General features: G+C 36.0%; 1 protein-coding gene across 7 annotated transcripts in view; it reads right to left on the bottom strand.

The window, feature by feature from the left end:
• The window catches only part of NKAIN2 (sodium/potassium transporting ATPase interacting 2), a 1,020,326-nt gene that overhangs the window by 681,754 nt on the left and 323,634 nt on the right, over positions 1-14,938 (bottom strand). For 2 of the 7 annotated variants that reach the window (XR_006697365.2, XM_065543331.1), the window contains exon 2: positions 8,570-8,633. The exons of 4 other annotated variants lie outside the window; for them this stretch is intronic. Coding sequence is in view for 1 of the 3 variants with exons in the window: in XM_065543331.1 (XP_065399403.1) it covers positions 8,570-8,620 (51 nt within the window). In the remaining 2 variants the exon portion in view is untranslated. The remainder of the gene's footprint in view (positions 1-8,569; positions 8,634-14,938) is intronic. One more of the 7 variants, XR_012433406.1, reaches the window with a different exon arrangement.

Raw genomic sequence — 14,938 nt, 5'->3', positions numbered from 1 at the left:
ACACAATTATTTTATTATCTAGTACAGATGAGAAATATTTTAATAAAGTGTCACAGTAGTTAATAAAATGAAAAACATTAATTTGGGGAAGATGTTGTAACAGTTTTCATGGATGAGGTTTTTGAGACACAACAGGAATTATGGATAGCCCTTTCTGATGAGGTAAGTATAAGGCCACTGCATTTCAGATGAAAAGAACATGATCAAAGTTGCAGTTCAAAACATGATTTTGGTTCATACACCGTGGAGCAGGTCTCTGGTGCTTTTGTTGTCCAAAATATCACCCCCTTTGCCTGGGTAATGGGATCCAAATTCTACCTTGGGTAGCCACCTTTCTCACACTTTCCCTTAGGAAATATTCCCTTATCCTAACCCCAGCTACTCTAGAGGGGTAAGCATGAGACTAAAGCTGAGCCTACTAGGATTAATCATGCAATTTTACTATATTGGAGAACAGCAATGCTCTTTTCACTTAGATTGCAGAAACTAAACCATGTAAGCCTGAAGCTGACAAATCTATCATCACTACCATATTGTACATGAGACAATGTGCATGAAAAAAAGTAAAAAAAAAAAAAAAAAAAAAAAAAAATTGCTCTTCAGTGCCAGGTGCGGAGGCTCACGCCTGTAATCCCAGCACTTTGGGAGGCTGAGGTGGGCAGATTACCTGAGGTCAGGAGTTCAAGACCAGCCTGGCTAACATGGTGAAACCCTGTTTCTACTACAAATACAAAAAATTAGCTGGGCATGGCGATGAGTGCCTGTAATCTCAGCTACTCGGGAGGCGGAGGCAGGAGAATCACTTGAACCCAGGAGGCAGAGGGTGTAGTGAGCTGAGATCACGCCATTGCACTCCAGTTTGGGCAAAAAGAGGGAAACTCCGTCTCAAAAAAAAAAAAAAAAAATTGCTGTTCAGAAGGAAAAAAGAAATGAGTGACAAAACCTTAATGCCATTTGCTGTTGTCCTAATCTAATTCTGGAGTAGCAAACTCAAAAGTCTTCGACTGAAGGTGGTGATATAAATGTGTAAAACAATACGTGTGAAACATTGATGTCCTTTGTGAAAAAAATGAAGACGTTCCAATAATAGCTATTTGCATTTAATTTTTTCAGGTATTATTGTGGTCTCAATAGCTTTGTGGGCACATCTGTCCTGATGGGCACCTGATGGAACTCTCAGCATGAATCTTAGAGGGTGATCTACATCGGGTCCCTTTCCCCTCCTTCTTCCCTTTCCCCTCCCTTCTTTCCTGTGTTATTTTTGGCTGGATTTTCAACTCTTGACAAAAAGATAATTCAATATTTCTACAACATACAAAAATAAAAATAATGATGAAAAGTTATGTCTTCCAATGAAAGAATCTGAAAAGTATTGACAGTCAATTAGCCTGGCAATAGACTTGCAAGTTAAAGTACAGTGTTGCAAAGGGTGGCTCCAGACAGGCAAGTAGTATTAGTGTCACCTGGAAACTTATTAGATATTCAAATTCTCAGGTCTCACCCCAAGCCTCGTGTATCAGAAACAACCACCTGTATTCCATGTGATTCTGGTGCACAGCAAAGTTTCACTGGCACTTATTTAAAGGGGTGGTGGGATGATGATCAGAGACGAATTCAGACATCCACACATTAAGGGAATCTGCACTATTTTAGTGGCAGTGGTAAGGGAGAAAAATATAACACCTCAAGAAGAAAGATTGACATATTTTACAGATAAATGAACACAGTAATAACCTACATGAATAAATGTATGAATGTCAGCAAGAAAGAAGAACAAGATTAATTTAGAAGTTAAAGATGGAGAGACACAGTTGTGTAAGCTCTGTAAATATACTAACTAGGTTTAAATTCCAACTTTGCTATTTCCTTCCTACGCTAAACCTCTCTCTACTCCAGTTCTCTCATTACTATAATGAGGAAAATATGAATGCTTAATCCTTGTGATTATTATGGAAATTCAAATAGTTAATATTAAGGGTACATATAAGGTTCTTAGATTAGGCCAGGCACATGACACACCCAATAAATATTAAATAGAGATTAGCTCTGTAGTTGCCCTATCAAATTTAGTAGCCCATAACGACATGTGACTATGTAGATTTACATTTAAATAAATGAAAATAAAATGAAATGTTTCGCTCCTCAGTTGGACTAGCCAAATTTCAAGTGCTCGATAGCTAGCTATGTTATAGAACATTTCCATCATCAGAAAATTTCAACTGTACCATAATGCAGGTGTAGGATTTCTATGCTAACAACAGTGTCAGGTGTCCTTAGGTGAGGTGAAGACCTGGTTTGTTAGGAGAAAAATGACTGTCAGGTCTTCCAACTGCCAACACATAAAATAGCAATCATGGGCGGGGTGCGGTGGCTCACGCCTGTAATCCCAGCACTTTGGGAGGCCAAGGTGGGCAGATCACCTGAGGTCAGGAGTTCCAGACCAGCCTGGCCAACATGATGAAACCCCCATCTCTACAGAAAATACAAAAAAATTAGTTGGGCATGGTGGCACTTGCTACTTGGGAGGCTGAGACAGGAGAATCACTTGAACTTAGAAGACGGAGGTTGTAGTGAGCCAAGATCGTGCACTGCACTCCAGCCTGGGCAACAAGAGCAAGACTCCATCTAAAAAAAAAAAAAAAAAGAATAGCAACCATCGACCTCCTCACTCTCCCGATGGGGTCTTCTGTCTCCTTCTGATACCTTGAAGCCCAGGATGGCAGAAATGTAAACTGAACCTGAGTGTGAGCCTGCTCACGGTGACAGCCTCCTTTGCTGACCAGGCCTGTCCCTCCTGCATCTCATTTAATGAGTGAGTACAAGCTCAGATGTGCCCAGGCTTTTCCCTACTGCTCACCAAACCATCGGCCTCAAAGTCCTCAATGTGTCTTTTTCCTCCATCCTAAAATATGGCATGTGAACTCAGTTTGGAAGATTCTAAGTATAAAAGCAAAGAAGACATGAGACTCAGTGTATTCTATTATCCAATCTCAGTTCTGAAAAAAATTTAACTAGTAAGTATTTCCATGTGACTACTCTACTGTCATCTCTAATTATGCCTCAAAGTCAAGGCCATCATGAAGTGGGTTCTGAGAATCCTTCTCTAGGACCCCTCTTTCTGAGCAATCTCATGAAGCCTTTATACTAGTCAGGCTTTCTCTCTGAACTGTGACTCCACCAGCTCATTTTACATCTGTACACATGCTCATGTTGTGTTTTTGTGCCTGGGACTGCTGCTTTAATTTTCTCTCCACGTATCAAAATCTCTCCACCCATGAATGCACAGCTCAAGTCTTACCTGGAAGCCATTTCTGAATAGTTCTTACATCACTGATGCCATAATGTAAGTGTATAACACATAATTCAGAACTTATTTACATAAGATTTTCATATATATATATATATACAGATATCTATATATATATATATCTCATAAGTATTACTCTAATTCAGAAACATATCATATCATATCCTTCATAGCTGCAAAACTGACCTTGATTTTTAAAAATAACTCAGGAGTAAGTCTATTGTGTTGTGTTTTGAGGCAGGGTCTCACGCTGTCACCCAGGCTGGAGTGCAGTGGCATAATCATGGCTCACTGAAGCCTCAACTTCCTGGGCTCAAGCAGTCCTCTCGCTTCAGTCCCCAGAGTAGCTGGGACCACAGATACATGCTACCACGCCCAGCTAATTTTTGTATTTTTTTTTAGAGACGGGGCCATGTTGCCTAGGCCTGTCTTGAATTTTCACCGTGTTGCCCAGACTGGGCTCAAGTGATTGTCCCATCTCGGCCTCCCAGAGTGCTGGGATTACAGGTGTGAGCTACAGTGCCCAGCTATGTGTCTCCCTGTAAAGAAGGACTGGGCAATACTGAATGGCTAAATCAGTGTCCTCCAGTAAGGACGATTGGTTCTCATAGACATTTGGAAGAGGTGGGTTTCAATACGAGCATGGACAATTCATCAACAGTAGATAAAGTTGCAGATAGATGTTTAAATGTGATGATGAAAGTTTGTGAAAGTTTTAGGATACCTTCAATTTTCTCAGCGAGGCAAGAACCAAATTAGCCAAGTAAGAGGGAGAATGAAGGAAGAGATGGCAGAGATTTGAATCATCAAGAAAAAAAAATGTCTTCTCTATAAGTAGGAAATATAATGGACTAGGGAACTGTGGCATATTTGATACAAGGTGAGGACAAGAGGAAGGGAAAACATGATAGGATCAGATTCCATATGTGATGGAAACATTTTTGGAGCTAGAGTATTAGAAGGAGAAATATAGTATTGTGGATGGAAATCAGGGAATTTGAAATTGAGAATACAGAGTGGTTGCAGGAAATGATCATGGGCACGGTGCCTGAGTTAGGATGAAGGACAGATAATTGAAGGACAGTGGGTCAGGGAGACCCACCTGGGAAGCCAGATAATTAAAATGATCATTTACCACAATGTTGAAATCACCAGTAATTAAAACAAGAGTAGTGGTGAAGAGGGTGATGATGAGCCAAGAGAGAAACACTTCAAGAACTCTAGGGGAGCGTGACCTGGAAGGGACAAAGGACGGATGATGAGTGAGTTGTGAATGCTCATGAGAATGTACTGTCAGGGGAGAGTAGAGGATTAAAACACAGTAGATTTTTGCCAATGATTATCTTTTGTGTTTTGGCAAAAACTATGCATAACACTTTAAGAACCTCTGAAATAAGACTCCTATAATTCTGTAAAAGGTTCTAGAGCTTGAAACTTCTCTTGAATTGTTACTGCCTGCTGAAGCATAGTATAGATAACATGTGGTTTGGAAAGCAGAGGGGTATATATCTTTATTACAAAATTTAATTAAAAGAAATGTTTTAGAATGCTGCTTTTTATTCACAATAATTGGCCATATTAAAAGGATGGCTCTAAAGGGAAATCATTTGTTCCCTATTTAATTTTTATCAGCCCATACTTCTCCCCACCATCCCATTAGTCATTTTGACTTAACTGTGTTTGCCTTCTTAAAATATGGAGCAGATAAAAATTGATGGCTCATAAACACATATTAAAGAGTAATTTGAGATTTATAGAAGAGAATAAAGAGGAGCAAAGGAATGGCCGCTACAGACAATGTTTCGTGCAGGTAAAATGAAATAATCCACATACACGGTGTGAACTCGTGTGCATGTATGTTTATACATGCAAACCCCCAGAGGGAGAAAGAGAGAACTGACTTGAAACTGAATCCTGGAAAGCTGTTGTAAAATCCTCACAAAATAATCAAACATACTCTTGTATACATTTGTTTATTTATGGAAATGACTTTTATCTATATCCTGTATAGCCACTGTTATTTAAAAATATTTAGACTTGGCAACCCAGCAGGTAGAACATGACTCATCTATAGGTGATGTTCAAATAAGTAGGGGCTCCTATTTGCAAATGTCCATCAAATTGAAAATAATTTTTCGGTGACACAATGAAATTTGTTCACTTATTCAAATTCATATTTACCTATGACCTGTTATTTGAATAAGTGCAGAAATGGACTCTATAATATTAACTCTAGTTACAAGTTCATAGAGGAAAAGGTGATAATGGCAGCACTGAAAAGAATAGCCAACTGCACACAATGATGAAAAGTCCAGATCTATCAACCTCTACCTCCATAATACTTCCAAAGCAAATATCATCTGCATATCTTGACTCAGGAGAACAATATTTACTAAATCATGTAGTGATCCATAAGAGACACAAAGAAGAAAAAAAATATAAAGACAGGCATAATACTAAAAATTATTTATTTTTAATTCTATTCTGCTATGGTTCACAAGGTGAGAAATGATCCTACATGTAGAAATGAGTAGAAGACACCTTTCAAAATTCAAATTTTTATCTTGTTTAATATTTGTCTCCTTTTCTACTGTGCAAAGAATTAGGCTGAATGATTCACATTTTCTAAAAAGAAAAAAGAAGTAGCTATATTAAACTACAGGACTATTATTCATAATAAATAATAGATTTGTCATTTTGAATCTCTAGATACTTTATATGATTCAAGTTCCCATTAACAATTTCCCATTAATGCTGTGTTGTAACCGGAAGAGCAATAATTTATATACTCTTCTTAAATGACATTAAAAATAAGTGATTTATTGAGATAACTACTGGAAATCAAGAAAAGACAATGAAGCTGCATATTGTGACAGACAGTTGCAGGTGCTATAAACTCTTCTCTTTCACAATTATAAATAAAAATAAAACATCTTTTCCAGTGTAATGTTTCAACTGAACCCATGGTTTTTAAAATTAGAAATTAATAAAATATGAGATTAATAGGTACCATTATTTTTTAGAAAATCAATGATTGTCAACATTCAGACCAAGCAAGTATGACAGCATCATAGCTACTGTAGTCTAGTGTGAAAGGCAGTAATAAAGTAATGTACATGGAGGACTGTGATGGCTCATCCTAAAAGGCCAGTGATATTGATGAATCAGTATCCTGCATTATGATAACAACTGGACAATCCAATTAACCAAAGTCGAGTCTTAGATTTCTCTCTCTCTCTCAATGTCTCTTAACATTGATTAGGCAATCAACTTTGTTTTAAAATGCAGTGGTATCTCCTTGCAGTTTTGAGTGTTTCTGAGTCATCCAACTATATACAGGAAAAGATAAAACAGGCTAAAGAGCCCAGTTCCTGCCATTTGGTAGTATATGATTCAGGAGGTCAATATTTACTTATAACTAAGATCACAAAGTCATTATGAGAGTTAAAATGAGAAGCTACTTTTTTTTATTATGTCATCATCCAATCTCAGAAATAGGTTCCATATCATTTTTTTATCAATCACTAGATGACTGATACAAAATTCTGAAATAACAGTCTTAGATATTGTTATGAACATGCAACAAATGCACATCTATGCAAAAACCTCTTAGGATTCATAAAATACCTAGGATATAATATGAGAAAGAGGAAAATCACCAAAAAATAGTATGAAAACAAATACTGTCTCTGGGAAAAATACTGTCCCTGGGAAAAACAAGAATTAGCTACTCTTTACATATTGGAATTTCTTTTTGGTTCCTTTTTTGGTCTCAGTGGCTTTCTCTCTCACCCACATAACCATGTTGTCCTAAGCTCCTGCCTCCTGGCTTTCTCTCTCACCCACATAACCATGTTGTCCTAAGCTCCTGCCTCCATCTCCCCTGCAATGCTCTAGATTTCCATCCTCCTTTCAGGAGCCTATTAGAGTAGTCTTCCATTAGGTAGTCAGTCAAGCATTCACTGAGCATCTATTATTTGCACAGCACCAGAAAATTTTAAGGTGAGCTTTAACACATTAATCCAATGGCTGAAGGCAGTGAATTTCCAGATACCTCAGCAATCCAGTAACAGCTTACATTTATACTAGGAATAATTATAAATAACAAAGCTAAAAAAAGGAAATGTATTTTGTAATATGATCCCTAACATTTATCACAATAGAGATTAAAATGATTTATACTACAGATAATTTTAACTAAATTTATTTCTAATCACTTCTTGGCCTTTTGGCTATAATCAAGTGTATTAAATTAATTTCTAAAAATTATATGCAATTCTCTTATTATCTTTATTTCCTTTCTTTTTGTTGTTGTTGTTGTTTTTAACATGAATGTAGAGACCAGATACTTTGGGGGAAAAGAATAATAAACCATCATGCTATGGAAACTTCTTCAACCAGGGGCAAAGACTTACAGAGTTTTATCAATTTAGACTATCTTATTAAACTTTAAGGACCACAGACTGCCAAGGAAATGTAAATTTAAGTAAATTTCTGACAATGATTTAAAATTATGGGGAGTCATTCTTTTTTTCAGAAATACTATGAAATTTAAGGTTGCTATTATCCATAGCAATTTGTACAATTTCCTTTGATAAAATTTGCAAGCATCTAGGACTACCTGAGCTCATGGTAATACAGCATCACAAAATGCAGTGACAAGTTAGAAATATGATAATTATGTCTACTTTCCTCTTGTTGAGCTTTATACAACAATAAATCTCCCTTAAAACTATAGCCTATAAAACTTTCCTCTCTGAAGTCAGTCTAATAACATGGATAAATATGAGTCTAAGTTGTATAAAAGCAGCAATTATTTCATTGAATAAAACTATTGAATATATGCTTTCTTATCTACCTAGATAGACTAAACATCTCATTTTAAAGATAGCATGTTCACAATGTTCATTTTAAGTGGAAATAATTAAAAATATATATACTAAGTGATCTCAATTTTATATGAAAAAACATATTTAAAGCAAAAGAATGGACACTTCAAATTACGTCATTATAGCTAAAGGTACTATTATGGGTGATTTTAAGTCATCTATTTTGTACCAACATTTCCCAAGTTGTCTTCAATACCATGCATCATTTTCAGAGCCAGAAAAATACATACTATTTACATAAAATAAAACTTTTTTTCTGGATGAAAATGAAATAATCTCAGTGAAACATGAACATTGAGGTGTGGTCATGAATTCTTCAAATATATATTAGCCTGTAGACACAAATGGAAAAATATTACTCTGAAAAACTCACGGTTAAGATATTTGTGGGACAATATAATAAGAGATACCTAATGATTCCCATCCATCTTCAGTACCTGTAAATACACCAGAGGGACAAATAAGGCATGATTAGAGGGTGACCCATTTAAAGGCAACCCCAACTAATTCAACAAGGCTTGGAACTTGACCCGCATAATTTAGAGCTTCTAAATAAACTTCACAGCATGCTAAAATCTTAATTTGCTTTCCACATCTACCAACCCTTGCCCTTTACCTAGCTACCTAGAAAAACTTAACTTCTCTTTTTCATTTTATCAACCCCTACATCTGAATAGCGAGCAATCCATCCAGACAGACTTAATCATAAGACACATTTCAATTCTGATAGTTCCTGAAATTTGAATGTGTCTTCCAAAAATTGGCATGTTTGATATGCTTATCTTCTTTCTGAAAAACTCTGATTGCATCAATGATGTGTATTATTATAATTAATAGTATCTTGGTATCAATAAAACACAACATGTATGTATACATATATTCGGCTATTTATAGATATACTTAGGTACTATATACTATAAATATATATACTTACATACTATAATCATCAATTATGGATGGTGATATTTTATAAATATTTTGTGTATTTCTTCTCCATCAACCTACTGGAAAACAAATGGCTTCTTACAACTTACAGATCATGGTTGGACCTTACTGAAAATCATCTCAACACTCTGTCATATTTTTTCCCCTTAATAAATTAAAAGTGTGTACCTCTTGGGCAAAATTATACACAGGATGGCAGGGCAAGTTGAGGAGTGATTACATAAGTTCAAAGGGAGTTCAGGCATATCTACTTCTCTACTAAGCACTGTTAAATTTCTGTCCGTTTGCAGAAAAGATTTCAGGAACATTCAGTTTAGCTTTTATTGATCTTTTTTGGTCTTCACTTTCCTTAAATATAGAACAGTTTAGGACTAGTCAGTACCCTCAGGGACTGATAAAATAAATCTGTGCCTTAATAGGACCATGAGTATCAGTTTCTTTAGAAAAACCCTCACCAAATAGTATACCATTTTAAAACTGAAAAGCTTCGAGTTTCATGACCTCTTCTTTCTAAATCTTATAAATCGGTGAATCTATTGAATTAGCCAGCCATATGTTCTAGCAAATACAATATATATCTAGCATATACTTTTCTACTTTATTAAGGTTTTATATTTAAAAGCTAGAGTGATTTTCAACAGACAGTTGATATTTATATATCATTACTACAGGAAGAAACACGGTCCAAGATCAATCTAATTTAGATATAATTTGGAGCATATGTTTCCAACTCTTAACTGCATGAAGTCAAGGCACTGAAATCCAGCAGCTAAGAGTAAGGGTAAAAGACTTTAGTTGTCTTACTTGGCAGCTGTGTGACCAGCAACCTACTTAGCTTCACTCTACCCCATTTTTATCATTTATGGAAGAGGGATAAGACAATCCACTTTACAGAATTTTTGTGCAGATTAAATAAAATAACCTAGCTAAGTGCTTACCTGCTGCCTATAAGTATTCAATAAATCTTACCTATATGACTCTTGATACTATTATTATCCAGTAATGTTATAAAGTAGGTTCAATTATCAGGTAATTGGTGGATACCATTTGCAACAAATACATCTGGGATGTTTATATTAAAATTACAAGATCTATGAGGATTTAAATAGTATCATTTCCAAACCATGTTCCATGGGGAAAATGTGGTCAATAGTTAAGTGGCCATGACATATAGGGCATTAAACTGAAATTTTAAAAAATGTATTCGTTAAAATGAGTTTGAGATCGCTGTACAGTGTACTCTTATCATGGAAACGGAAACTGTTCATTAATATATTAAAGGATAATGAGAGGCCCAAAGAAGACACCTGGCTTCTTTGCTTCCTTAAGCATACCTAAGCTTACTTAACTAGAGAATTCCTTTATCACAGAGCTACTAATAACCTCCTGACTTTACGTTACTCTGGCATCCTAACAAGAACCACATAATAGAAGAAAACGAAGCAGACTGGGTATACAAAAGAAAAAGAAAAGATATATCCATGGGACCAGGAAGGATTTGTTTCTTATGGACACTACTAAAGCAACACAGCAGGACAAGCCGGGTTGTGAATGGTAGCAGAGCCCAGTCGGAGCTCCAGGGTGACAGGTGTCTGGCAAAAGCTGTGCACACTGGAGGCCACATGTCTTGCTCACATGGACTGTTTTCATTCAACGCAGTAGGCCTAAGGCAGTCAGATCTACTTGTTTTTCTTTTCCCTAAAATCTATTTTTTCATGTAAAGCTACCATATTTTTTTTCTCATTTGCATCACAGACGCTTATACAGTCCATGTTTCACAGGACAAAGTAAATACTTCTATGGGTTGGATACAGTCCATATGCAAGCGTTTGGGAGTTCTGGCATGTACTTTAGGACCCAAATTATGATCTATCAAATCATATCAATCATTCGTCTAACAGCTAAACATTTTGCCTCGTAGCAACCCTATGAGGAATAAATTATGATGCCCAACTTCCTGATAAGAAGATTCCGTTAAAAATAGGTGAGAAAAACGTGCTCATGGGCACAGATCTGGTAGGTGGGTGATCATTCCCAGGTGCACATGATTTATTATTATACTTTCCATGAGTCACATATGAACATCCATTTCTTCTGGAGAATGCAGAATTTTGGGGCAAAGGGGAAATGTTCCCCGATTAATTACACTCATTCACCCTTCCTTATTCAGAGGTGAGGTAACTCTGGTTAAATTCTTTACTTTTTAAATGAAGATATCAACCACTTTCTGGTTGGGGAGCTATATCCTATAGTACCCTTACATGGTAATAGAGTGTCTTTCAGGTCTTTAATTTCAAAGATGTACTTGAATTTCTAATCTTTGCTTTCAAATATTTATTAAAAAATTGTTCTGAGAAGTTACAGACCAGATGAATCTCTAAAGTGAATAAAATCCTATTTCTCTAGATCAGATTTGGCAAAGGACAGTCCATGAACCAAATCTGGCTCAACAGCTAATTGTTTAAAGTTTTACTGGTACCCCCATTCATTTCCACATTACCTATGGCTGCTTTCATGCTACAAAGGCAGAATTGAGAAGTTGAGATGGAGAACATATGACCTTCAAAACCAAAATATTTACTCTGGCCCATACAGGATGACTTTGCCAATTTACTGTTCTATATATTCTAAGTTTTTATCCCAGGAACAAAATGACAGGATTATAGACCTCTGTCCTCGGAGATCACTGTTTTCAGATGATCACTGTGCTATAAAAGTGCTTTTTACTGAGTTTTCATGTTGCTGTCACCCCTGGGCTTATATTACATGTAGACAATAAGAAGAATGCCTACAATAATTTTTATTGTACTCACTGGAGAGGGTATCATTGAGGATGCCGTTAACCTCACCACAGTGCGTCCTGTGAGAACTGGAATGCAAAAATTGTATTTGTTTCCTCCCAAGGTATTGGCATTAATAGCATGACCACTTCAAATCTTATAATCATTTGTTTTCTGTTCATTTACAAGTGAAAAAATTATTTAAAGACAATACTTGCTATATTCCAATTTACACTGCAGAACATCCCTTTCTATTTTCTAAATTTAATCTCGGCTTCATTTGAGTTTCCTAGAGTTGTTTCCTTTTTATTTTGATTTTTTAATTCATTTTATGTTATTGCAATGTGTGCATATTTTTAGCCATACCTCCTCTTTTAAAAGTAAGATTGGATATAAATAAATGAGAGGATCAGTTCTAAAGAAAAAGACCTGAATGAAAAGATATTTGAACCTTCTACCCTTGTGACAGGAATCTATTCCTATGATAGCATCATGCCTTATCTCCAGGGCTCAGTTTAAACCTCTAGAATACAAGAAGGAAAGAAAATACTCTGACATCACAAAGACTTCAGTTGAAAAAAATCTGTAGCTATCTACAGGGCTGTATCTTGAGGAGAAAGAGAACCAGACTCCCTTAGTTTAGTTAGCACACCTCCTAAGGTATGGCCATCGTCCTGATAGTTTTAAGAACTTTTACTTAGAGATCAAATGAGATTTAGGATGGAGTATATGCCTTAATGGTAGCTTTATATGACAGTGCAAAATAAAGTGAAAGAGGGAATGATGCCAATATGGAATTATACTGATGCAACTAAAATTACAAAAGAGTAGAACACAGGCAGGTGCTTAGGTCAGCTTTCTGTCTTATTGCCTGTGCTGACCGTTTTGCCTCACTGCGTGCTTCCTGGACAATCAAAAATATTGAGAAAGATGTTATCAAATACCTCAAACAGATCATTTAGTAAGGATGGCTTTGCTTTTTGCTTAGATATAGGTAAATTGGGTACCACTGAAGTTCATCTGTGATCCTAACTATGGTATGCAAATACAATATTAATTTTTCTCCTGGACCTCCCCAGAGAATTTTTCTATGAAATAAGTTTTTCCACCTTGACCAAAATTGAATTCACTTCAAATTTGCTACCGGAAAAAAATGAAATTGATTCATCCCAACTTTACTTCTCATGCCTTTCTTGGTGGGAAGGCAAGTAATTAGAAAGGTTAATAATTCAAAGTAAAAAAGCATTTTATAGCCTAATCACTTTAAGAAATAAGCAGGACTTTGTATCAGTCCCTGTACATACTTCCAAAATGATCTGTACCTAATGCCTTCACTACTTGGCTATCTGTGAAAGTGTATATCTATGGCCCAGTGTTTTTCTTAAATTATTTTTTCTGCATCATTCATAAACATTAATTAAATAAAATTACATATTATCTGGATCTTTACCACTTCCTTTACCCTCATCTTTAAACATGATTATATAATGGCTATGGTTACATGTAGCCGGCATTCAGTAATTAGACAACTATGAAGCTTACAAGTTACCGGATGGTTTGATGTTAGAAATAGTTGCTCCATAGCACTTTCCTGAAGTGCCACTTCTTTGTTCTCCACTAAATTTACTTAAGGTTTAAGTCCAGCTTTCTGGTGGATAGTCACAAAAAAAAACAAAATGTTTTTTTCAGCAGTATTATTGCAACCAAGTTTTTAGGATCCTGCATAAGAAAATCTGCATTAAAGTTAAAACATCTTGAATTCAAGATGCTTTTAAATGACAAAGAATTATTACCATAAAGTTACAATACAATGTCACATTAATCAACATTACACAAACATCTTAGAAGCATGCTGTTCCCGTGATAGCCTAATCTGACTTCCAGGAAGAACTCTTCACAAATAAACATAGAATGCACTGATAAAATTCACCCATAAACTAGAAGGTACAAGTGTATGAACTACTTTGCAACACAGCCAAAAGAGCAACTTAGAGCAAACTGCTGACTGCACCCCAGGTGGAGTAATTAGGATACATGGTATCTCTAACATGTTCTTTTTTTTTTTTTTTTTTTTGAGACAGAGTCTCGCTGTGTCGCCCAGGGTGGAGTGCAGTGGCCGGATCTCAGCTCACTGCAAGCTCCGCCTCCCGGGTTTTTACGCCATTCTCCTGCCTCAGCCTCCCGAGTAGCCGGGACTACAGGCGTCCACCACCTCGCCCGGCTAGTTTTTTGTATTTTTTAGTAGACACGGGGTTTCACCGTGTTAGCCAGGATGGTCTCGAACTCCTGACCTCGTGATCCGCCCGTCTCGGCCTCCCAAAGTGCTGGGATTACAGGCTTGAGCCACCGCGCCCGGCCAATGTTCTTTACGTAGCCTCAATTTTATTACTAATAGTCAAAAGACATGGCATCAGTGCAGCAAATGAAGAATAACATTTTAACGGAAAAATTGATATTAACCCAATAAGAATTTTGTTACTAATCTCTAAGAGCTGAACGTGCTTTGAAAAGTTATTCAGGGAAGGCATCTACTAACTATAATAAAAACATAATATTTTACATAAAAAAGAATTTGATACTTAATAAAAAGTCTGTGTTTGCAAAAACGTATTTTTGTGGATTTGGATTATTTGAAAGATACATAGCACACTAAGACACCAACATTATTAAAAATAAAAAGTTGAGGAGCTATAGTTTTTAATTGCTACATATCACTAATACATACCAAAACCCTTTTTCACATTTTAATATTTCTGAAATCAGAATGAGTTTTTAAAAGTGAAGTCATATCATAATTATGACAGTTTGCTACATAAAATAATGGTATATGGTGTAGTAATTGATGGTGTCTTAGAATTCATAAAATGTGATAAGTCTTCACCATAAAGTTAACTCGTTTAGTGATTTTCAAAATTTTTTAAGGATTACATTGCTGATGAAGCAGTGCTATCAATCACTAAAATATAAAAATTCTTAATGCTGCCAAGCAGGGGTATCTCTACATTCTCCTGTCACTA

The sequence above is a fragment of the Macaca fascicularis genome, chromosome 4 (genome assembly GCF_037993035.2).
Source record: "Macaca fascicularis isolate 582-1 chromosome 4, T2T-MFA8v1.1".
Classification (NCBI taxonomy): Eukaryota; Metazoa; Chordata; class Mammalia; order Primates; family Cercopithecidae; genus Macaca; species Macaca fascicularis.
Note: the sequence above shows the minus strand (reverse complement) of the source record. Positions and strands in the feature narration are given on the sequence as shown.